General features: G+C 32.7%; 1 protein-coding gene across 1 annotated transcript in view; it reads right to left on the bottom strand.

Annotated features, from left to right (window-relative positions):
* Positions 1-5: 5 nt before the first annotated feature.
* The window catches only part of LOC139699855 (serine/threonine-protein kinase PRP4 homolog), a gene marked incomplete at its 3' end in the record, with an annotated part of 40,021 nt that continues 14,620 nt past the window's right edge, over positions 6-25,406 (bottom strand). Inside the window, exons 7-13 of the mRNA XM_071598277.1 lie at positions 23,704-23,791; positions 20,862-21,218; positions 18,318-18,553; positions 1,834-1,987; positions 1,223-1,360; positions 130-244; positions 6-46 (exon numbers count right to left, since the gene is read on the bottom strand). Of these exons, the coding sequence (XP_071454378.1) occupies positions 6-46; positions 130-244; positions 1,223-1,360; positions 1,834-1,987; positions 18,318-18,553; positions 20,862-21,218; positions 23,704-23,791 (1,129 nt within the window). The remainder of the gene's footprint in view (positions 47-129; positions 245-1,222; positions 1,361-1,833; positions 1,988-18,317; positions 18,554-20,861; positions 21,219-23,703; positions 23,792-25,406) is intronic.

Below are 25,406 nucleotides of genomic sequence, written 5' to 3'. Positions count from 1 at the left end.
CCTGCAGACCACATATCTATTCCAAAATCATATGGAATTCCTAAAACTGTAATCAATGCATTATTTAACAATAAACCACATCAGACTTCTTCGTCATTACTTCAACCATATCCATTTGTACAAACTTACTTATTTCAGGTGCCCGGTAGAATCTACTAACCAAATAAGGTGTAATTTCATTTTCAGCAACATGAGAAGCAGAACCAAAGTCACATAGCTTTAGGACCAACTTGCTTTCATTGACCTGGAATAATGCATAAACAAAACTTTTAGTTTTCAGACAAATACAAGCACTGATAGTATAATAGCATGATAAAAATAATCTCAACATGTAATACATAAAAATCCCAACATCATATACCAAGTTTTATTTTAACAAGGCCGCCCAAGTTATCTAAAATATTCTGTCCAGTTTTGATGTCAATGACAAGTTTTATTTAAGAAATCCAGGTTAATTATATTTTCTGGGATTTTTACAATTCCTCCCTTGGACAAATTCCAAAGAAACTGCGGGAGTTGCCGCAACAGTAACTTTAAACGGATTCATCCACCAAAGTGCATTTCAATGCAACAATTTCAGAGTGTAAAAGTCATTCGCCTTGACCGGATATCTCAGTCAAGGTGAATGACTTTTAAACTCTGAAATTGTTGCATTGAAGTCCTCCCTTGGATTCTTCCGGCAGAAGTATATGTATTTTGTTATTTATTGAAAAGACAAGAGAAGGGGAGGCAGCAAGATTTGGAAAAAATACAACAATTGCAGTGCTTCTCTTCCCCTCCACTCAATCATGAGAGGACAAAATGGGAATCATAATAAAATAACAACTGCCATTCACTATCTATGAATAAATTTGGATGCATTTTGGCTTTGATCTTAAGAGGGCTTAAGAGAGTTTGCAAGTCCTCTCTGCCTTTGGTTGGAGACTTTTAGCTTTAAATTGCTCATCGTTTCAAACTAAGCAGAATCAAAATAATATTATTCGTAAGGATTAGATTTCATTATAACAACTTTTTTCTTTAATACTTTACACCCATTTCAACACTTGAGCATCACTGTCAGAATGTATGTGCCTGATGATGACACCCTAATTTTAAAACATGTACTAAAGAAATAAGATGAATCAGAGAAACTAAATTTCCTTGTTTCATCATAATGATGCTGTTCTACGATATAATGCTCAACAATATTTGTTTGAAAATTATCATAAAAATATTAACTCACCAAAATATTATCAGGCTTAATATCTGCATGCAAAATGTTAGCTTTCTTAAGAAGTTTCAATGCCAAAAATAGTTGTTGACTATATGACCTCACTGCTTTCACATGTAAACCAACATCTTTGCCATATTTTTTTAAAACCTATAAGAAAGATTTCTCATTAACATTAATTAACTTGAAATGAAACTGCAATTAAATATACTAAAAGAAGAAGCTTATATTGCACTTAAACATTTTTCTTCCTGTACAGCCACTCAAAAATATTTATGGATTAAAGGTACAAAAGGCAACTGTAGCTACAGTACACAGCATTTGCTTCAGCAATTAACCTATTTTTTGTTAAGACTTAGCATTAAAATGACGACTTTATTCAAATGAAATGAAGCTAATCTCAAACTTAATAAGTACCACTTAAAATGAAGTTCATAATATGCTCACAGTAGGAAGAATACTAGGTACATTTCTGACATTTATGCATTACACTTGTTGTAATATATTTTTTCAAGAGATTACAATTTATGCCATTGCAGGACATATAAATTGCCTATTTCTCCTACTTTGGGAAATGGCATTTGAGAACAATTTCAAATTTAAAAGTGTTGAAAAAAACTTACCTCTCGAAGATTCATACTTAGTGGTTCAAAAACAAGGCACAAATGTTGTTTATGAAAAAAATGACGAAAAAGCCTTAGGCAATGAAACCTATCATCTGGATCAGCATCATTTAGGCGCTTCAGTATTTCAAGCTCCTTCAACCCAGTTTTATGCCTGAAATGATGCATGCACATTTAAAATTTAAATTCAGGAAAATGAACAATAATTAATATGACAAATTTTGATATCAGGCATACCAAATAATTTGGTAAATCCCTGTGGTAATTAACTTGAAGTAACTACAAACATCAATTTATCTCACCAGTGGTGTGTTTTGCATTATGGTCCCAAGCAAGCAAATTCTTTCTCTATCAATGTAGCAATGGGACAAAAATATCAATAATGACAGTTAAACAGGAAAGTTAGATACCTTCCAATGCTCTGGGAGAATTATAGATTGTGAAGTCAATGCATAAATCAGCTTTTAAATTTTCAAATCCCAAAATCCCCCTTCCCATTAAAATAACTTCAGTTGTAGGTACATACACCTACAATACCATGCAGTGGGGCGAGTTCGAACATATTTTGATACACTATCATTTGTCATCATGTCTTTGCTGGTACTCATGAGCAGCGGCCTATTTAGTTTTGGAATTGAGGTGGTCAGGTAGAAGAACCTACACAAGGGTCAGCTGATTGACTTAACTCAGTTATGCACAACAAAATAGTCAACCTAGGGAACTCGGAGGAACCTAAAGCTTTTTGTACTTTTCTCTCAAGCATCTCTCATTGGTTCATTTGTATAAACATTTCTGCTCAGCCAACTAGATCTGATCGAAAATTACACTCACTGTCAAATTATTTTAAAATTCTTATCACTAATGTGCATCTTATTGATAGCCTGCAGAGAGAGAGAGAGAGACAATGGTCACTGCACATCTCTTTTGGTGTACAAATAGTTGGAGTTAACTCATGATTTAAAATGAGGACTCAAGAATGTTTCCCAAAAACAAGACTACACAGTAAATTAGCTGGCAAAAATGATTAACATGAATTCTACAGAAAAATAAAGAAGAGAAGATAATTTGAATACCTGCAGGTGTGACTGTCTATAATTACTCCACATATTATCATTATTAAAATTTACATGTGCAGATAGACAGTGTCAGGACATGTATGAACTCACCCTACATTATGGTAACAGTACATAAAAAATTTTGCAAGTTGAAACTAAATGCAATTAGTTACCACTAAATCCTGGATAATTTCCATTTCCATTTTTCTCAATAAAATTCAATAATTACATAACTTGATATCCATAAAATTACAACACTTCTTTAAAAGCTTATAAATTACACAGTCACAAATAAATTATCACTGGCTTGAGATAGTTCCACCAAGCAAATTCATCCATATAATGTTAGACACATCGGCGTGATGGACGATATTAAAATATTTATGATGCACAAAGTGCACATAAATTAAAGATGAAAGAAATATGTGCTTAAACACACAAATCTACTCTCAAGTGAACCTTTTCAGTGAAACCTATACATAAACAATAAGTCACTAGCCACATGCAATAAAATTAAAACATGAATATTATAATGTTTTATTCAAATTATTTATAAAAGGGAACACTAGTAAGCTAGTGAAGTGCTTCACTAGTAAACTAGTGAAGTAATCAACATAAAACTTTTTCGAGCTTTGAAGAAACATTCCTGTTGTATTAGAATAAAAAATTAGGCCTTCTCCAAAACTTGAAATGAATTGAAACTGATTTTACTAAGATGTGATTTACTGTTTTATAGTGCAAAATAATGAAACCACTCCAAGCAATTAGGATTTGAAAAAGTACCCCTTTTACAAATTAGCAATGGAGTATACACCAATATACTCCTTATCTTAAAGGACACTTATAATCAACATTTTCGACCTATTGAAGGGACACCTTCAGATTTTAAAAATGTTTTTGATAAATACGATTTTTATGTATCTTAAATACTAATTATGGCCTTAGTTATCATTGAAGCAGATAAAGATATTAACTTAGAGAAATACAAATTTAAGGAAAACAACAATAGATTCAAATATATATATGTACATATATGTATATATATGTACATATATGTATATAGATATCAATGAAACAATATTTGAAACTGAGGGATGACCCTAAATAATGGCAGCGCTATTAATAAAGTAACCTTTAGATTAGTACCTAAACAAAATTGAGGTTATTTTTTCCCATTCATAGCTAATGGCCAGTGTCATATGAGTTTCCTTTCACTTACAAGACATAACAATTTTTAAGAGGACAGTGTAAATAATATATGATTAAATTGTTGTATAGTTTTTTTCACTGTGAGAAGTAGAAAAATTATATTGTATATTAGGATGAGACAGAGAGGGAAAACAGAGAAATATGCAGACATTTTACACATTGAAAATATGGTCAAGGTTAATTTTATCTGCCTCCCAAAAAATGAAAATACAATTTTGTTAAGGTACATTTGAATTATTGCCCAACATTCTACATATGCAATTGCACATTACATTGCAGCAACTGATTTCATGGAAGAATAAAGGCCATGAATCTAACTCATATGGGTGACTAAGCCAAGGCATACTTTCCAAGATTCAACATCACAGTCACTAATGTATTTTGGAGATATGGGATCATTAGAATTCACCCGCTTTGTATGAAAATAATGGCTAGCAATATATAAATATACATGTACAAACGGGGAGATCATAAACTTAAGGACACCATGAGTAATTGAAGAGAAAATGGAAATTTTAGATTAAGAAAATTATCTTGTAAGACATGAAGACTGACCAGACCTTTTAACACTAGTAGACAATTTCCTATACCCAAAATTGATTATTTTCCATTTGTGCCTAAAGAGTACACAAATTTCAAGGGAATAATATTATTACAAAAATCAATAACATTTTTTACATGTCCACACTATTACTACAAGTTGCAACTTTGCTTTAACTCCTTCAATGTTCACGCAAGTAATGGGATTATCAAATAAGCCTATTCGTTGAAATACTTCATTTTGTTATTTTTCCCTAATGTAAATTTTAAATGAGACACCTGCTGAATAAACACATGAAATAATCAACAGCATGATTTGAATGAATAATTTCCTTTCCAGAACTTTAAAACCCAAGAATATTAAAAATGAAGCAAATCTAATATAAATCAAATTAATGCTTTTCATTACGATTTAATTTTAAATCCTACAATTTTTCCCGAGCTGCCCACAAACATACACTGTTAATGAAAAAGTATTAAGTAATATTCTACAATTTAAAGGAAATACTTCAGTGTCAAAAACAATGTCAATATAATCAAATGCTGTGATTATCAACCTTTAAAACAAATTATTGAATTAGCTTTAATTCTTACATTAATTCAGAGTAATCTTAGCACAATAATAATGGTGAAGTATACCATCTAATTCCAAAAAACTTATAACTATATTTGACCTTAATTATGGGCTGTATATACCTGCATTGGCCTGCACATAAATATAAGAAAAAAACTGATACATCAAATATCCTGGAACACTTGATATTCCCTACTCAAAAATTTGTACACTACACAAATTAAAATGGAGAGGCAGATGAAACTAATGCTAACAACTCAATACAAGTGAGCTCTACTTATGAACATCATGCAATCTTGAAAACTGTTGGTAAGCATGTGATTATTAAGCTGAAAATGCTTACGTACTTTTCTAATTAAAATAACTCCAATTTTCTTTTTTATTTGTCTATTATGAAGATGTGTCAAATGAATAAATAATATATTGATATATTCTACTTCAAATGTCAAACCCCCACCGAATTAAATCATATTTTGTTAATGTGAATGTCTAGTATTTTCATGAATTTTTACACATATAAAAGTTTTGAAACTCCGAAGGTCATCTCAGTGCCCTAGTTTAGTATTAAGCCCCTGTTTTCCCAATTACTTTTACCATGTCTATTTTTCATTGTGTTTCTTTTGACTTTTCCACATTCAGTACTTTTTGCTGCCAAATGAATATGTAATTCCATTCATACTACAGAGGCCTCGCATAAGCTGACTCCAGACGAATATATTCCAATCGGTTGAGTGTAGCCTTTTTGTTGTTGTTGTGATGGCAAAACTGAGGATAACAGATTTTGGAATTTATAAACTAAAAGATAAGTAGGAAACTAAATATTTTTATAGATACTATTGGTAAACTGTCAAAATTCATATAAAAAGCTTTACTCTGTCAAATTTGTTATCTGGGCTTTTCTTTGGTTTGAAGAAATGTTACCAAGCCTAAAAAGTAAAAAAATATCCATTCTTTTAACCACTCTGGAGTTCTGTAGTATTTTAATTCGCAAGAAAAAGAAACAGCGGGTTCCTGATTTTACAGTCATCTACTTTATGTTTATCTGATTTTAAGGCAGTTTTTGTGGACTTAAACAAAAGACCTTACACCATATACTAAGCACACATTTTGTTCCAGATTTTACTGCTATTACTGAGGTTTTAATCATACATGAGTTTAATACTTTCACTTATCTCCCTGGACTTCTTGTAAGCCCCTGGTGATTATTAGTCTATCCCTCCTATGTCTCCTGGGTTCTTCCGCAAAGCAACAGATTGGAGGGAGGAGTGTATCGTCTACTTTCTTGGCTTTTAAGAACATAAGGTACTAGCACACACTGATACACAGTTACCGATATACCACATTTATTCATGCAGTCACATTGTTTAGAGGATATATCGACAGATTTCAAGATCACTATGTAATCATTTGTGCATAGTTCAATATTGTTCCTAGCATTAATATGTGCAAAAGTAAATTTCCATGAAAAGTGAAGACTAAACTTGATGAAAGAGTGACAAAAAGAAAAGCACTACACAGGATGAAGGTATGTAGTGCCATGATGCAGCATAGGGAATTGGTGTAAGAGAATTGTTACTTTTGAGCACCACAGTCTTAGGTGACAATATTCAGGCATAGATAAAAAATATTTGTTTGTGGCATTGTGGTGTTGCAGGTAAGTTTTGCATTCAAAATAAAAGCATTATTGAAACTCATCCTACTATATGCACCACAAATGATAGTGGATCATGGGATATGGCAAATTGTGTAACAATCGTTAACTGCTTCAATATGTAAGGATTCATATTAGACTGTGGTCCAAACGAGGAGGAAGAAAATGGAAGGAAAGTGCTGATAAGAAGTTCAGACATAGTTCAGTGAATATGTGAACTATGATATGAATGTTGTGACTTCTGAACTGCTTTCCATCCAAAAGTGGCTGAGAAGGATGAGTGTGAAGATGAAGGATGCCAAGGAAAAGATGAGCCAATATATCCGATCTGGCCAAAAAATCAATGAGTTGGGTACACTAGAGGAAGTTTACTGTTCAACAAACAGTATCTGTAAGCTGACACTTGACTTTCTAAAGGATACCTTAGGAAAACACCCAAGAATAATATTGCCACATCAAATCTAAATTGAATGCTGAATTTTAAAAGGTCATTTGTGAGAAAAAGGGTTAGCTTTAAATAGAATTAAGGACTATGAATAAATATATCAAACTCAGGGGAAATGAGATGCAGGCTCTACTTATGAGATATTGTTAAATGCTTAATAATATAATAATAGTGAAAAAACACTGCCGTTTAAAATACATACTTAATCACTTCAATGACGGTATAAAGGTATATAGATTATAACCAATCACATATGAACTCATACTGCCCACCCACAAAGGCCTAGTTCACCTTTAATTTCTTATTCATAGTTAACACAATTTGCCCATAGCTAACAGGCTGGCCTTTTGTAGTAGCCCACGTTACCTCCATCAACTATTATCATCTTCGACTTAGGTCAGTATTGTTCTTGAAATGCACGCGAATGAAATCTCAGACGTCAAAACAATGAAAACCTTGAACGTTTAAACAATTTCTAACTTAGAACTCTTATTACTCATTCAATGTCATGTGAAATGGACTTAACATAAATAATTATTTACTTTAATAAGTGAGCTAATTACCTTGAAGATAATCTGTCACTTCATCAATGCTTAAAGAATAGTTACTTGATGCGAAAAGCATGCATTTATGAAATAAGGCAGTTTAAAATTGACTAAGAGAGTAGGAAGTAGCGAAGAGTAAGGAGGGGTGGGAGGAATTGAGAAGGAAGCGTTTTCATTCTGATTCAATATGCATGTGTGGTGCCATTCTTTAATTTTCAAGAGCCTTTTATTTACCAGCAGTCAGTATTAATAGTATATCTTATGAGTTAAGTTTGAGACTTTCTGTCAAGTACAAAATTGTATGCTCTGCTGATAACAAATATACATTCAGCTCTGAGTAACATTAGTGCCTCTTGTCAACTAGGAAATGTTCAATGTACAAAATAACAATTCTATGTGTAGTTCATCAATCATGTAAGGGTAGAAAATTAGACATTAAAACACGCATATAAGTATTTATCAGAATGAAATTTGTTAAAAAGTGACAAGGAGAGCACATCAAGTACCCAACCACGAGCCTTCAATCATTATATAAACCATCTGCTTCTTAGGAGCATACTTTATTGTAAAGCACATTTATTATGAACTGAATCACAATAAGAATGTAAAAGATATTGAGCCAGGTTATGAGCCATCAAAGTTTTAGGTCTGTTTACATATCTAATGGTAATTCATAAAAATATATCATCAAAAACATGATGTACACATTACTTGGCCATGGATTTAACACTCATTAGCTTTAAAAATTAATGAATTGTCAAATTTGCACTGAATCAGCGTTGAAATAATTGGGATCAATCTCGAATTGTAGAAATTTAAACTGTTTAGTGATTGTACCTTTTTTACTCCAGAAATTATCTTCCCAAAATTATTTAAATTTCTCTTTCAAGAGCAGTCACTTGTGATAACGCTTTCCATGGATGCTTCACTAAAAATATTGTTTTCATGAGCAGGAATGCATGTTATATCTATTAAAACTGGTTCAGAAACATAATAAATTAATGTTTGTTAATTCATGACATGAATGTTTAGAATGAAAGCAAAGTGTATCAAAAGAGATAACTGCTGTGTGCCTTATAGTATTTAACCATTTGTAAATCATACGAAATATTGCCATGAACACCATCAATTACTTTTTTCTAATCTTTCCCTTATGAAGGTGTACATTATGAGACCTATATTACTTAAGTTTATTACTAAGTATTATAAGTCTCATCTACTGATTCAATATTAACAACATTATTAAGGGTGGCGGCTAGGTTAGAGATAAATTTATCAATAGATAATGGATTAGGCAGTTCATCAATGTTTCCCAAGGAGAATTCACAGTTAATTCTTTCAGACATGAGCACCAACAATACAACCTTTTGATTTGGGTGGTGTTTAAGTATAAGTTTAAGAAGAGAAGATAATGTTTCACTTCAGCTAAAATTATATAGCAGTTAAATAATTGTTTGGCCACAATAAAGGCTCATGTTGTCCACTTATAAGATATTTATCAGGCTAGTTATTGAATTATAGACCAGTCCAACTACATCAACTAGTCAAGTTCATAAGCAGTTGCTCAATTGTATTCTCTAAACACAAGTTAACCTTATTCATGCTATGATAAAATAATCATTCGCCTCAATGAGATGAGCTCAAATTAAATTTAACCCTGCAAACAAACAAAAGTGCAAACCAGGGAGTTCAAACTCACGCATTTGGTCGCTTGGCAGGAGAGGAGTGCTCTCCAGCAGAGGATTAATGGGGACAGTTTCAAAGCTGAAACACAGAAAGAGGTGACAGTATCAATTTCAACAGCAAAAAATTATTATAAAGTAAGCTTAACAGGTAACATTAATACACAACTGGAAGTCTCTACTTATGCATTCAATTTTAGGCCTATACTTTTGTTACTGTGTACTCTATTTTATGATTCAAGTTTACAGAGACAAATTATATGCATACTAGAAAAATGCCTTAAACACAAAGTGCATTCAATAAAAATTTATGTTCCATTCTCTAGCCATCAAATAAAGTAATTGTTATGTATATAATAATGCAGGCCAATGCAGGACTCACCCATTTCACAGTTTAGTCCTCTTGGTAGGTAGCTGAGTACTTTAAGCAGATTTAACTCCAAAGAAGGAAATTCACTAATTGCGAAAACATGAAAAGGCAGTTACTGGCTAGTAAAATAAAATTTCCAATAAAAATAGAATGATTAGAATGATGCCAAGACATCAAGAATAAATCTTTAGGGTATCCTAAAAGATCAACAAAATTTTGGGAGGAAAATTCTAGAATAGCTTGAAAAACAACTAAAAGAAGAAATTTCATCTACACAAAAATGTTCCCTTCGCAAAATATTCTGACTGATAATTTAATTATTGTCTATTAGTTTGAACAGGCAAATTTTACTGGATGATTGACTATTGACAATTCTTAGAAATTAGTATACAATCTTTTTTCAAAGCAGCTGCCAAGGATTTCTACCATTAATATATAACCAAGACTCAAGTGTAGCCACAAATGTAAACCTAGATTTGAAATGATTACTTCTCATTAATTAGCACTTATCAATGCAGAAGGATTTTTCTTTTTAATTTCCACAAAAATATTATCATTCTAAAATAGATGATTTTCTTATGACGTAAATATGGAAAAAATTATTTCTTAAAAATGAATATTAACAATGGCTGTCAGAATGAGGCTTACTTAGAATATCCTTGTTTCAACTTCTTTGAAAGAAAAAAATTGGAAAATTATGGGCATCAGCAGGCATCTAAATCAAAATTTTTTACCTGTAAGATTTTCATAGGAGTAATTCATTCTAGCTAAGAAATGTCTCCAGCTTCTATCATGGAAGGTTTTTGAACATTTGGATTTTTTGTTTCCTCTGCCTTGACTGTTATTGGTGATATTCTCAGTAGAGGATGCAAAATATTGAAATATTTTAACAAACCTTATAAAAATCCAAAAACAAGTAACATCTAAATATCATCTCTGCATCAGATAGCGTCAAAATAATTTCATAATATAAAAAATTGAGTATGGGATTACTGACCACTTAAGTTGGATTAAAGAAACGAAAATTTGTAAAACAAACTTCTTAAATGTAACTGTAAAAGTCAGATAAGAGTCAAAGTTACAATAAATATTTAAAATGATTGAAGCTTTACATTTAAATACATAGGTAGGTAAAAATATTTTGTAAAACATTCAGGCAATGGTAGTAAAGTATTGATTCAAAAGCACCTATGAGCACTAATTGTCACTGGCTATACCTTCTCCAAGTAGTAGATACCACATTTGGAGGAAAACATACAAAATGCTAAAAAATGAACCTTGTTGTGAAATGAATATTCTAACCAATTAAAGTTTACAATAACAGTAGGTTACAATTCAATTTTAAAAATAATTTATACTACTGTGGCTAGTGATTAATACACCAGAAGCACAAAAACTCAAAATTCACCTTAAGATCATCAAAAGGCAAAACAATACAATCTAAGATGATAAATTATTTTAGTGTGTAGCCAATTTGTTTTACCATGATCATTGGATTACTATGCTCCTCTTCTACCAATGCATTTTTTTCAATTATACTACTTCATTTTATTACAAATTTGCAAAAAAATTTGAAATGATTATCCTTTCAAAAATATTGTTTAGAAAACTTATCACAATTTATACAGACCAAGGAAGGTAGAAACATGATTCAACAAAACTAAACAACATAGTATTTTGTACTTGTTACAATGGTGTATTATGCCAATGGCTAAAAAGTTTGAATTGCACTTATATAAATAATGGGAGGATATGTCAGAATGGATAGGAAGCAAGTATAGTTTTTTAAGAGCAGGAGATGAAACAACTCTACGTAAAGCACCATGAAGAAAGTAAATAAAAGACTAGACAGCAACAAGTAGGAAAAATGCCAGCCTGATTAAGATTAATTACTATTATTGTAAGAGCTTAGCAAGGCAACGGCAAAGGAAGACCAAGAAGAATACTATAAAATAGATACTGTGAGTCAAAAAAGTGCACATATAATAAAGAGGATCGGTAATAACCATATCTTCAGATTGCCACCACTGCTGTCACTAATGATGCTCCTCACGACACAGGCTCATAAAATTAAAACCATCAACACTTTTTAAAGATCCTCCTAGATAGGAACTGGCTGCAAGAAACTATTTCATATGCTAGCTTTTTACTTTTTTTACATGCCCATTCAGCATCTTCAAATCACAAGAATATGAATACAAAAATAACTTTACTACATGGGAAGGCCCTGAAGTACCTGGCCTGACCTAGAGATGGCTGCAGTTGTCTGTAAAATATCACTTACGCAATCTATAAAGCATGTTTCAAGTTTGAAGACAATACGTTGTTTACTATTTGTTTTCAGCCATCAAAAGTGAAAGTTTTCAGTGAATTTGTGAAAATAGAGAAATTTGGTCATTGTTATGTGATACAATACTTTTATTTGAAAGGCCTCAGCCCAACCAATATAAAAGCTGAACTGGATTCTACTCTGGGTTGGTCCGCTCCTTCTTTTACAAAAGTAAAATATTGGGTAGCAGAGTTTAAACGAGGCCGTACGAGCTGTCAAGACGAGCATTGCAATGGTTGACCAAATGAAGTGAAGACTCCAGAAATGGTGAAGAACATCCATAGAGTGATACTGGATGATCGTCAACGGAAAGTCTGCGAGCTAGCAGACAGTAGGCATTTCAAAAAGTGCGGTACATCGCATGTTAACTGAAAATTTGGACATGAGAAAACTGTGTGCAAGATGGCTACTGCGTTTGCTCTCACTTGAGCTATACCAGTATCATGAAGATGTTTCAATTGAGTGTTTAGCAAAGTTTCACAGTAGGAAAGCAGAATTTTTGTGCAGTTTCATAATCATGGATGAAACATGGGTCCATTACTTCACACCCGAGACAAAAGAACAATCAAAACAATGGATTCAAAAGGAGGAACCGGCTCCAAAAAAGGCAAACACAGTTTCATCTTGCAGGCGAAGTCATGTCGTCGGTTTATTGGGATGCCCCTGGCATAATTGTCATTGAGTATCTTAAAAAAGGAAAAACTATCAATGGCGAGTATTAGGCGAACTTATTGCAATGTTTGACCAAAGAATTCAAGCAAAGGCAGCCACATTTGGCTAAGAAGAAAGTGTTGTTTCATCAAGACAATTCACCAGCTCACAAATTCATTATTGCAATGGCCAAAATTCATGAATTAAATTTCAAATTGCAACCTCATGCCCCCTATTCACCAGTTTTAGCCCCCTTGGATTATTTTCTGTTCGCAGACTTGAAAATATGACTCAGTGGTCAAAGATTTTCCAACCGTAAAGAAGTGATGTTAGCAGTTAATGGCTATTTTGAGGAGCAAGACAGTTCCTATTATAAAAAGTATATCAAACTTATTGACCATCGCTGGGAAAAGTGTATGGAGCTGAAAGGAGATAATGTTGAAAAATGAATAATTTTTTCCCTAAATTTTTGTGTTTTTTTGTTGGGTCAAGTACTTCTGGGTTTGCCATCGTATAAAGAACCAATATGTTAGGTACAATATGTATATGTTAGGTACATTATGGCTTTAGAAATATATTTGAGTAAGATTTTATGCTGTAAAAATGCCATGATACTACAAATGGAATTAAGTAGACCTATTAAAACGACTTTAAGAATGAATTTATCTGACAACCAATAAACCAGTTCGCTGACAAATTGACATTAATACCCTTGTAAGTAAGGGAGCAAGATACAGCAGGGTTAGTGAAGAAATAAAATGATTAAGTTATCTCCTGCAACCCTTCTGAAAATTACTAATTCTACTTCATTCTTTCATTCTGTAGTCAGCTCTCTCCCTAAGATTAACTTGCCAACCTTCAAACTCCTCTTCCCTTTTTATCCAGATACCCACTGCAATTTACTTCTCAGAGTCAACCTGATAAGCACATTATCTCTTATAACCAATTCGTTTCTTTACACACAATGACCTAAAAACCCTCCTACCCATACTTTCTTTGAGCTCTCATTAATGAATTAATCTTACCCACCAATGCACATATTCCGAGATCTCTAGTAAAGAGACAACTTCTTTTGCGATTTCACAGCAATACCTTCAACACCAATAAGTTTCTTTTCTATATTTTTCATGTTTAAATTTCAAAACATAAAACTTTTACTTTTCACATAGCATGTATCTTAAATTGGAACTGCACGAACTAATTACATTTCATTGCCATATAAGTGGATGAAAATAAGTTCGTCTAACTGGATTGAGGTCTCTTCGCTTCCCTTTCCACTCTTTCCCTTCTGGATTTGTCTTTCCTCTCCCCTCCCATAAAGTATTTCCTCCTGTTATCTGAATTGGACTAGATTCAGTCATACAGTGAATACTACTACTACAATACTACTAAAACAGACTACTAAGTTTCGGTCAGCTTACCACAAATGGACAGCATACGACTCTTAAAAACTGATGACAGGTGATGCACATGAATATCACACTTATTTGCTAATTTATTCACCATAAAATAAAGCCACAATATCCTACATGGCTTTATTATTCTTCACCTTGTTGGTCTTGTCTAAATCTGTGTGTTATGTGACTATCTCTTTCAATAGCTTAACCCTTGGCTAAATTCACATTGAAAAGTACTGCCATTTTAAACAGCAAATCTAAATGACTAACACTGATCAACAAGCACATTGTATGGCAAAGAAAATAATATTGACTACTATAAACAGCAGTAAAATTATGTTTATGGCCTTACGTGAGTGCCTCTGCTTTCCAGTTTCATATGGTCAGTTAATCACCAGTAGTCATTATAATGGAAAGATTCAAATACCAGAAATCTTTGAAAAGGGGGTATTTAGGAATAATGATGGGTTTACTGTGGATCCTGATGCCCTCCATAGACAACAACATCAGACTATTTTAAAAATGGAAGATCAAACCATTTGTTTACAGATATGTCAAAAGCACCAAAAACTTTGCAACAAGCTCAGTAATAAAAAGATAAGATTCTGTTTCTATTTTATCACCACAGATATTTCACAATGACTATTAAAAAATTAAGCAGCAGTGACCATGTTACAGAGCAATAGTTTTCTTCTGTACAAAATGGAGATCAAAGATTCAGTGCGTTCACTGAGAAAACACCAACATTTTCCAAAGGGCATAACGGGGTGTCAAGCGAAACTCAAGATGAAAATTCTGGTTCATCCCAGATTTTTTAAAAGAATTCTCTGATGAACGCCAGAGTGCGTTGTCTTGTTTCCACACCATTCGAGGGAGACCCCTGCCTTACCCTGCATCTGTCTTTCTGACAGCATGATTACCTAATATGTTAGTGATTTACTTAGATGTTTACAATTTATGTAGCAGGTGAAGCTGTCATACCCAGGTGTGCAATATATACAATCTTACAAGAATTAGCCCAAAATTTCAGCAAGCATCAGGAATTCCTACATTAAATGACTCTTTAATTAGTAAAGGCAAACTGAAGCCGACTTTTAATAAACTATTAACTCTCAAAATTGTGCATGACACAATGGGTAATGCTAGGAATCACTTGTTTAAGTAAAGATATCTATAGACAACATCACAGACACGCAAATTAAGTGGATGCTCAATGTGAAAATCCCATCGAATTGCACCATAGCAGTGTATATCCTAACTTCATTGGGAGCAGTGGGAAAACTTATCTTGAAGTCCTTAATATAGTGCAATGGTTACTCGTGGCCATCAGAAACCATCTTTAACCAGGAACCTATGTTTAATAACAGTTTGAACCCACTTATGATAGCAAAACTATTTCAGAGACATTATCTCACTTTTTCTGCAATGGAAGATTATACACAGACTCAAAATTATGCTAAAATGAAGTCAATTAGATCTCCATCAAATAACAACTAGATCCATTCCATGGGATCATGGAATGACATGACAATGATATTTTTTGTTTCTCAACTAAGTAAAAAAAGTTTAAGCACTGTGAACACCTTCCCAAATTTTTGATCACTGACTAGCCTTAACGAATTCTCCAAATTCTTAAGATTCTACATCATTATCACACCCACCATTATACTCCTTTAATGCCTGAGACATTATTTAACTACTGTCATTGCTTTTATAGAAAATATCATATACACTGCTAAACACAAATGCATATAAAGCAAGAAGTCATAGATCAGGATACAGTTACAGAACATACAAAGCAAAAAAAAAATGAATGGGCAAGCTGTAAGTTAGCATGAAATGAATAAGCATGTTAAACCTCAGGATATAACCAAAACTAAAACAAGTCAAAGTCCTGTGATGCAAACGCAGGGCATAGGAAATCTCAAGCCTCAACTTGAAAATTCATAATTACATACTCATGAGATTAGACCTCAGACTGAAATTGTTGAAAATATGGAAAAATCTTAAGTGACAGAAGTTTCTGCTAAGACTGGACTCATGAACCAATACAAAAAAAATTAAAGCACTAAAAATGTTCAGGCAACGATCCACATAATAATAAGCAGAATGAATTAGCTCATTAACAGGCCTCAAGAGGTATGTAGAAAATTGTGGACACAAGATATACATCACACATCTATATAAAGTAAAATGCCTTAAACAGAAAGCACATTTGAAAGGTAAAAAGAAATTCAATTTCACTTTAACGTTGATACCTCATTCTGTAGAGGCACTGTTTGCAAAATAAAATGAGCTTTGCATTATAGAATGAGTACATAAGACATGTTTCAGAAAAATAATAAGATAGAGCATAAAGGTCTTGTAAAAATGTGAAAGATATTACATTATTTAAACAATAATGTGGAAATGTGTCATAAAAGTGTTGAAAGATTGGGAGTGGGTGTCTGTATAGCTAAGAAGGAAGCAATTGATAAAAAACCATATCAGCTGCATGATTGCAACTAATTATAAAACACTATACAAGAAAAGTTGTACTGTTTATGATAAAATCATGAGTCAACAGCAGCTCATACTGAAATAAACTGGAGATTTTCACGCAAAGTGATCAATAAATGGAAAGGATTGTATAAAAATTCTGAAACATACTTTTCATGTATCATAATTACATGAAAATATTTTTCAATGGAACAAAGGTACAGAGGGGTGGCAGTGAATGAAGCTATGATTTTTAAATGCCAGTATGAGCTATATCCCAACTTTGCTGCACACATTGCAAGACTGACATTTTAAACTAGAAAAAATGCAGACAGGCTCTGCTTGATTGTACCACAGGAGGGTTTTAAATTTAACAAAGAAGAGCTAATAAGCTTGGCTCTTATTTAATGACAGATAAAAATTATTTTATAAGAAAATAATCTCCTGAAAAAACTTCAGCTCTCAATTTACAGTAGACTCTGCTTCCCTAATCCAAAATAAGCGATAAATAAACAGCAGTAAACCCTTAGTAGCAGGAACTCAACCAATGCAATCACTATTTTATAGCACAGAAATACTAGATCTTAGCTGCAATGCATTGTGAAGCCCACCAAACCATAATAATCAACCCAAAGGTTGGTTTTATAGATGAAGGTACAGCTCACATAATACCCAGCCCAATGTTGGGGAACTCATACATCTGGGATGGAGGACAAATTCTTTCCCGGTGCCATTAGTAATTTCCCAGGAAGACTCAGTAGACATTTTTAGTACCCTAGGAATTTCACAACTTGGGTGAAGCTGAGCATGGTCAGCTTCAGTAGCAATCCAGTAGCCCAGAAATCTAGCCACAGGGCTACAACACCCCTATCATTAAACACTCATGGAAAATTTATTTTATCAAGTTTACCAGTAGCAGAATCAATTTAATGTGCCTAATCAGCCAGGGTCATGTTGCACCCCCCAAATGTAATTATCACAAACATGATAAATCATAATCCCTTAGTGTCCATACTAATGAGGGTTTAAAGCATGATTATAAGTAAAAATAAAAGATAACCTTCAACATTAAATTAATTGAGTGCAAACTAATAAATTACTACAATAAACAAAAATGTCAAGTTATCCATTAAAAATAAACAAATAATAGTTGAAATTCACTTCAAAGTTATATAGGAATAAACGGACAACAATTATTTGGACTCACATACCTGTTGTTTCAACTGGTTACCTGCAATTTAAAGCAGTAGAAATACAACCATGACTCTACCCAGTTGAAGAATTTACTCCAACATATTACTCTAACACATGGATTTTGCTTATTTTAAAAGATCAGGGGTTAAATAATTGCCTTTGGAAATCCCACTGTTTAATATGCTGATTGAATAATCTTAAATTATTAACAAATGAATTTCAATGAAACCATAATGCAATGTGACCAACAGCAGCATTGATCCGTGAGAATCAAATACTGTAAAATTACTGCAAGAAGAGTTAGGAAGAAAAATACTCTCCCAGGTAAAATAATTATGCAATAAATTAATGAGCAATAACTTACATAACTTCATTATTCCGTATGATTTTTACAGCCACATCTTGGTTGCCACGAGCATTGTCTCGTGCACGTATCACATTTGAAAAGACTCCCTGCCCAGTGTAGCCATAAACAGCATAGCGGCCATCCAAAACCTCACTGATCCTTACTCTATAATAGCCTTCAGCATCATCCCAGTTGTCAGTCAAATTTGGATTTTCTTGAGTACCACCTTGCAATTTCTCCATTGCACTAGGACTCTGGAAAATATATTCTTATTTTAAAACACCTTTTTCATAATCCTTTTTAAAGAGTTACATTTTTCAACTTTTTGTTATGAAAACACCAATTTCATGACCATGGTCCTGTTTTCAATAGCATTAATTTTAAAAGTATTTCAGGCTACAAAATAAGTCTTTTTATCACCAAATCCATTCCTATGAAGACAACATTTCAGAATATGTAGATGATAACAAAGACAACCTTGCACTAGGCAAGCCTTATTTTGAATTCAATGTACGCAAATGGTTTCTGGTACATGAAAAAATTCATTAAAAACTCTAAACCTTTTTAAGTACAGGTTTCCCTTGTAAACCACAGTTTTTTCAACTATGTCCCTTGGTTATGGGTAGTGGAGGCTTTCAGTAAATGCAAAACAAAGCGAAATACACTGTAGATTTCCTCAAACCCCATATGCATACATTTTTATGACTAAGAAAATGTCAAGAAAAATTTTTAACCTAGCAAACTGTATGACAACTGGGATTCTATTTCACTAAATTAAGTAGGTCTTATTGATTTTTTGTAAATCCGCAGCTCTGTTAAATATCAATACACCACAGTTTCAGCAAATGAATTGTAAATAGAACAAAATATAATGGAAGAATCTTTTGTTATACCTATATTTCCCTCCTAAGAGGTAAATGAATAAAATGCACCTTTGGCTGAATAAGGACACCAGCAAAGAGCAATTTTCAATATGTTTCTAAATGGAGAACAATTGGTTTCAGACTAAGAGGCAGCCGAATTTAAAAACAGCTTAAGGTCCGGAGGTTGAGAGCACCCCTTAGCTAAAAAGTAGCATGAAAGTAGTGTTAGCTGAAGGCTTCATTGTTTTACTGCTTGAAAATTACACTATAAGGACTATAGAAAATTGTGAGACATTGATCGGACCAACTAATGAAAATAAGAACATTTAAAGTATCATATACTTCAAAATTAAAAAAAAAAACAATATTTTAAAACAAAATAGAGAGATCTGGCAGTTCAAGAAAAAGTTATATGTTTACACAAACATCATGTCAATCGAACACAGCACAGAGAATTCAATGCAAGGAAGTGTTACTCATAAATTTGACAGGGGATACCCACAAATTTTCTCATAAATTTGACAGGGGATATCTTCAAAACAGACCAACAGTCCCACTGCAGAGAGACTATTGGATAGGGATACTAACACATATTATTCTAAGCCTGAGAAAGAGAGCAAGATCACCAGAGATGACGACCAAAATTTTATTCAATTATCTAAAAAATATTTGAACTTTTTGAATTTTACAATTGTCAAGAAAATAATAAAACACCATTACCATAAATTAACCATTAACTGTCCTTTACCAATCATGTAATCTGAAGTTTCCAAACCATTCATTACCTCAAGGAGACATGAAAGACTTTTACTTTTTCAATGTCCTCATCACTTTCATGGGCCAGGATTAATACTGAATAATTTCTTATCAAAACTTATGTTATTTAGTTAATATAATTCAAATCACTATTAAAATGAAATAATTGATTGGTAACATTAATTTTAATGAAGCAGCATAGTTAACATAAAAATTAAAAATTGCCATTACACATTAAATCATGGGAAACATAATGAAAATTACTAGTTATCTCAATGGCATAGTGAGATTCTGTATACATTGTGTGCTGATAAACGTCAATTTTAGATTTCTGCATTGAATTATATGGAGGACAGTCCAAAAAAACATGTAAAATTGCAGATTATTACAATTTGGGGCATGCAGATTTGAGGCTTCACAGTACGTATATTTAAGTCATATGTTTCCTGAGTAAATAGATTTACTTTATTTTATTGAATTATTGCCTTAGGACTAGTTAGTGCAATCTAGAAAAAAAGTACTATGTATTCGGCAAATTCATATTTGTCCCCCAAAAAATTATTTTTTTATCTTTCAAAAATATGTACTTTACGAAAACGTTAATTTTAGCACATTAAAATTTAGATCATTTACTTTCATTTACCACAAAAAACAATCTTCGTGAACCATTTTTCTGATCCAAACCATTTTTTAAAATTGAAAATCTTATGTAAAATGGACAATCTACACAGGACATTTAAGGTCAATGTTAACTTTTCATCACACAAAATAATTAAATTTATCACAATAGCTGAGGGAAGAAATGTATATACATATATTTATTTAAGGTTTGATTTGAAATAAAGAAAGGATTTTATGTAAATTGTAAATTTATAAAATTGTGGATTCTGTGGTCAATTAATATTTAAAAATAAAAGCTTTGGCTAGATAGTCAAAAACTTACATTAAAATCCCCTCCAAAGGTATCAGCCTCAGCAAACATATCCCATTCATTCTTTTTGGCTTGATGTGGTGCCTCTTTCTTATCTAATTTATCCTGCCTGCTGGCCTTATCTTCAGGAGGATTGCTTGTGCATTCATCATCTTGAGCAGTTTTTGTATCTCTTACTTCACTTTCCTCTGATTTACTTTCAAAGGGAATTGTATCTTCTAGCTTTACATCTTGAGAGGTCGTTGAGTTGTTGTGATGACTATTCTCTTCCGATGGTATTTCCATTGGCGTATTTGGCCCAGAAGGACTGCTAGGGCCTGAAGGTCCAATGATGGACATATTTGAATCTTCACTAACTGCTCCTAGCCTCTGAAATAAATTATAACAAATCCTATTCTTATAATAATTCACCTTAGTTACATTAGACTAGTATGGGATATACCTTTTTTTGCTCGAATGAAAGCAAATGTTTTTCACCACCGTTCAATATGATTAAATTACTATCAGCTTAATTTCAGGCCTAAGAAAATATTCTTTCAATTTTGTATAGCCATGACTTGTACCATAAAGTTTCACTACATTTATAGAAATTTCTATTAAGTTTGTTTTGACAACTATTGTTTATATTTTTCCTATTCAATTTTCAAGTTCTATTAAAATTTGGCCATCGTTTAAAAACATCCTAGTGAAGTATTCATGGATTTTCCGCCAGGCAGCTAAATCCCAGACCTGGTAGAAAATCTACGAAGATTTCACTTGAGTCTTGCACCAAGGACAGCACCTCATCTTTTATATTTAAACACATGCTTACTAATAATTCAATGAATATTTCAATGCTTCACTGTTTGAATTCCAATGTTGTAAATATAGACTCGTTCTTCAATGATTGGACCAACATCACAAACTGTTACTCATCTGAAAATGGAACAGAAAGGCACAACAAGCAGGATTGTTGATTAAAAATATTTTTTTAAACTTCTTATAGAATGAACTAAATATCCAAAATGCAATTATTTGTGAAACATGTGTCTAGCATAGAAAATGCAACTGTAGAAGTTCTACAGTAAGAGAGGATGACCAAAGCAATGATATTCATTATTTTACTCTTGCAACTGTCTTAGGACATGGTTTTGAAGGAATGAAATTAAAATCAAGGAGACAATGCGGAACCTCAGAGCATATGCTGTACTCTTTAGATAGGAGCTCTTCTGCTTTTGATTTCCTACCTAAAAAATAAATCTCTCATAAGAAAGAAGCCTCAGAGAGTGACTGTAATGCTATACACTATAGGTGGTTCTCATTTTAAGTGAACTGAATTAGCAGATGTAATTTACTGACTTGCACAGGTTTGGGCAATTAAAATGAGAGCATAAAAATTTAAATTTGTTTTAAAAACCTACCTGAATGCTAATAATTACCACTATTTCTCATGTTATCTTTTTAAAAATTCAATGAATAAAATATGCAAGGTAGCCCATAGATGCCCAGAAAGCTTGAGCACAAAATTCTCAAAAATTACTTTTTTCCAAAATATGAAAGAAATATATAAGGAGGCCTGCCTAAATCTGGGGTCGGTTTATATTCAGGCATACAAGGTACTTGGTTTAAATAAGGTACATTTCTTGAGTAAAATAATGTAACAATGTCCCGGTATTACCATTGAACAACTAAAGACAAATCTAGACTGCTAATACAATAAGCAGTAAAATATAAAGCGAATATTCCCTGTTTATGACAAAATATGAAATTAATGTGGTTATAACATAGAAACTAAAGCCCAGGCTTCACAGTGGAAGGGGACACCTTCCCCACAACCCCAATGTCACGATCAATGTTGATCATTTTTTTTGATTGGGAAGGGATTATTCATTATGAACATGTCCCCAAAGGAAAAACAGTGAATGAGTAACTGTATATAGAGGTTATGAGAAGGTTAAGGCATGCCATGTTACGGAAGAGACCACAAATGTAGAAAAACAAGTCTTGGTGCTTTCATCACGACAACACACCGGCACACACTTCATTGATAGTTCATTCTTGCTCTAGCAGACTTTTACCTATCTCCTAAATTAAATTCCACCCAGAAAGGACCCCGATTTGAAATTAATGAAAACATCCAACAAAATGGTATCGCAGAGCTATCCTGAAAGAAGCATTCCAGGTGGCATTCAAAAGCTGAAAAAAACCTTGGGAGCATGGTATTAACAGCCAAGGGCTGTGTTTTGAAGGCAATACGCATGATAAAACGGTAACTAACAAAATCAAGTAATAATAACAGACCTTGTAAATAATGTGATGATTGAACTAAAGGAACGAAATCAGGAACTGAGATAACTGGTGGTGAGTATGTGCTACTTAGATTTAATTTTTGCATTTCAACAACAACAACTTTTTGACTGTGGAAATAATGGGAAGATACAACCCATATACAGCCATATATCATGTCACAATCAGACATTTATGGTAACGATGAATGCATGAAGTTTGAAGAGAGATTTGCCTTTTTGCCTTACGCGGGCAGTGAGTAGCATCATGATAGTCAGGTGATACAAGATCAAACATGATCACTGTCAGTCCAGATGTGTTCAGGTATTAGTTGAGCAGGATATTAGTAATGCATTAAACAATAGTTTATTTGTCACCTTGGTTTCTGCAGTTTGTAACCGAAGTGCACATGGCATTCAGCATATGTATGCATGAATTGATAGATTATTAAGATTGGATTATCATAAATAAATTGAGTGGCTCTGTAGAACAGGGATGCTCTGCACTGATTCATTTGCACAACACAGAATTTATTACATCACTATTGACTCAAAGGAGTCTCATGACTTAAAATTTGATGAATTAGTACCTTTAGTAATTCTTCTCTTTGTTTTCTTCTTTTTTGAATTATTGCTTCAACATCCTCTTCTTCCTCATCAATGTTAATATCAGCAATACTGAAACACCAAAACAAATAGGCACAGAGTTACAAATTATACATTAAATTACAATAGTCGGAGAATAAATTTCCCCAGAACAGTTTCTTTCATAATATAATAATAGGAAAAAACAACACCGTATTTTGATTGTATACATTGGGAATCCATTAAAGCTATCAGACGAACTAATTGTAAATATTTATGAAAGATCCAGGATGAAAAATGAAAGTTTGACACTAATGAAATTTAAATAAAATATAATAAGTTTGTCAAGAATATAAATCCAAAAAAATTAAGAAAATCAATTACACATTAAGCACACTGCAACAATTAACTAATTATTATTTTTCCTTTGAGGTTTAAAGAGCACTAATGGCAGAATTCTCCATGAGTAAGTTATGTATTGGAACCTTAATTTTCAGTATGGATTATGAAAGACTATCACATATCCACTTATCTATAATGCTGCAACCCTAACAAGAAGTCATTTATAATGAATACGAAATGAATTGACTGCAACTTCTTCAAGTTTAATTATAGATTTTTGGGGGCTACAGTTATCATGCCACAATTCTCTGAACTCATAGCCATGCAAAGAGAGAATAATAAAGGACACAAATTATAACCAGCTTTTTATCAAACAGTGAATCCATGCTAATCGAGACTCCCAAATAATGCTGAGTCTGGTCATATACTGCAGGTAGGTTATTAAGCGGTTAGAAGAGGTAGCACTGTAATATGCCACCAATAAATTTGAAATTATGAATGAACTATTATTATATGAAACATAAACCATCAACTTACCTAAATGCCCCACATTTCGCAAGGGCAACAAATATATTTAATATGTATGTTTAATTCTTTTCATGCAATTTTGTGACTCTAGATATACTTAGGCACCAAATGATTATGATATCTTCTGGCAAATAAACTGAAGTAACTTTCGACAATGGCAACAAAGAAGGTTAGCAGTAAAAGAAAAGGTAACTTTGAGAATTAAACAAGGTGAATTTTCTGGAGAAAATTGGATACAGAAGTTTCTGTTGGGTGTTCGGCATTTCTTCACACATTATTCAGTCTGATAAAAAAAGACAAGATCTATTTATTCACTATTTGGCTTGAATTAAATTACCACCTAAGGGAAAGGCAAAATTGGAAAATTATGATTCAGGAAGATGAAGTCTACTAGTAGTATTGTGCATTAAGATTCACATGTAGTAGAACTGCATTTCATGGGCAATTTCCTTGCATTAGGTTTCTATCCACTCTTCCTTGACCTTTTTGCATGCTTGTATGACTTTATTTCACAAATTTTTATAAAGGGTTTCCTCAGTTTTATTCTGTTGGTTTTTACTGTGAGACAGGAAAACAAACACCTATAAATTGCAATCAACCCCACATTTTGACCAGTGTATTTACAGACTCAACTTATTTATACTCATTACTCCGATGTTAAGTATTACAATCCACATTTCCAATGATTTGCACAAAGAGACATGCATCAAACATCATAGTGACTAACAGCAGTTTTCAAATTATTTATTGCACACAGCACAATAAGCGAAAGTAAAAAAGCATAAGCTACCACATTTACTTGATGGAAATTTCAATGCAAATAATGTTTAAAAAAATT

This window comes from Hetaerina americana, unplaced genomic scaffold, assembly GCF_022747635.1.
Source record: "Hetaerina americana unplaced genomic scaffold, ioHetAmer1.1.p SCAF_921, whole genome shotgun sequence".
NCBI classification, from domain to species: Eukaryota; Metazoa; Arthropoda; class Insecta; order Odonata; family Calopterygidae; genus Hetaerina; species Hetaerina americana.
The sequence above is the reverse complement of the archived record's forward strand: the minus strand, read 5'-3'. Positions and strand labels throughout refer to the sequence as shown.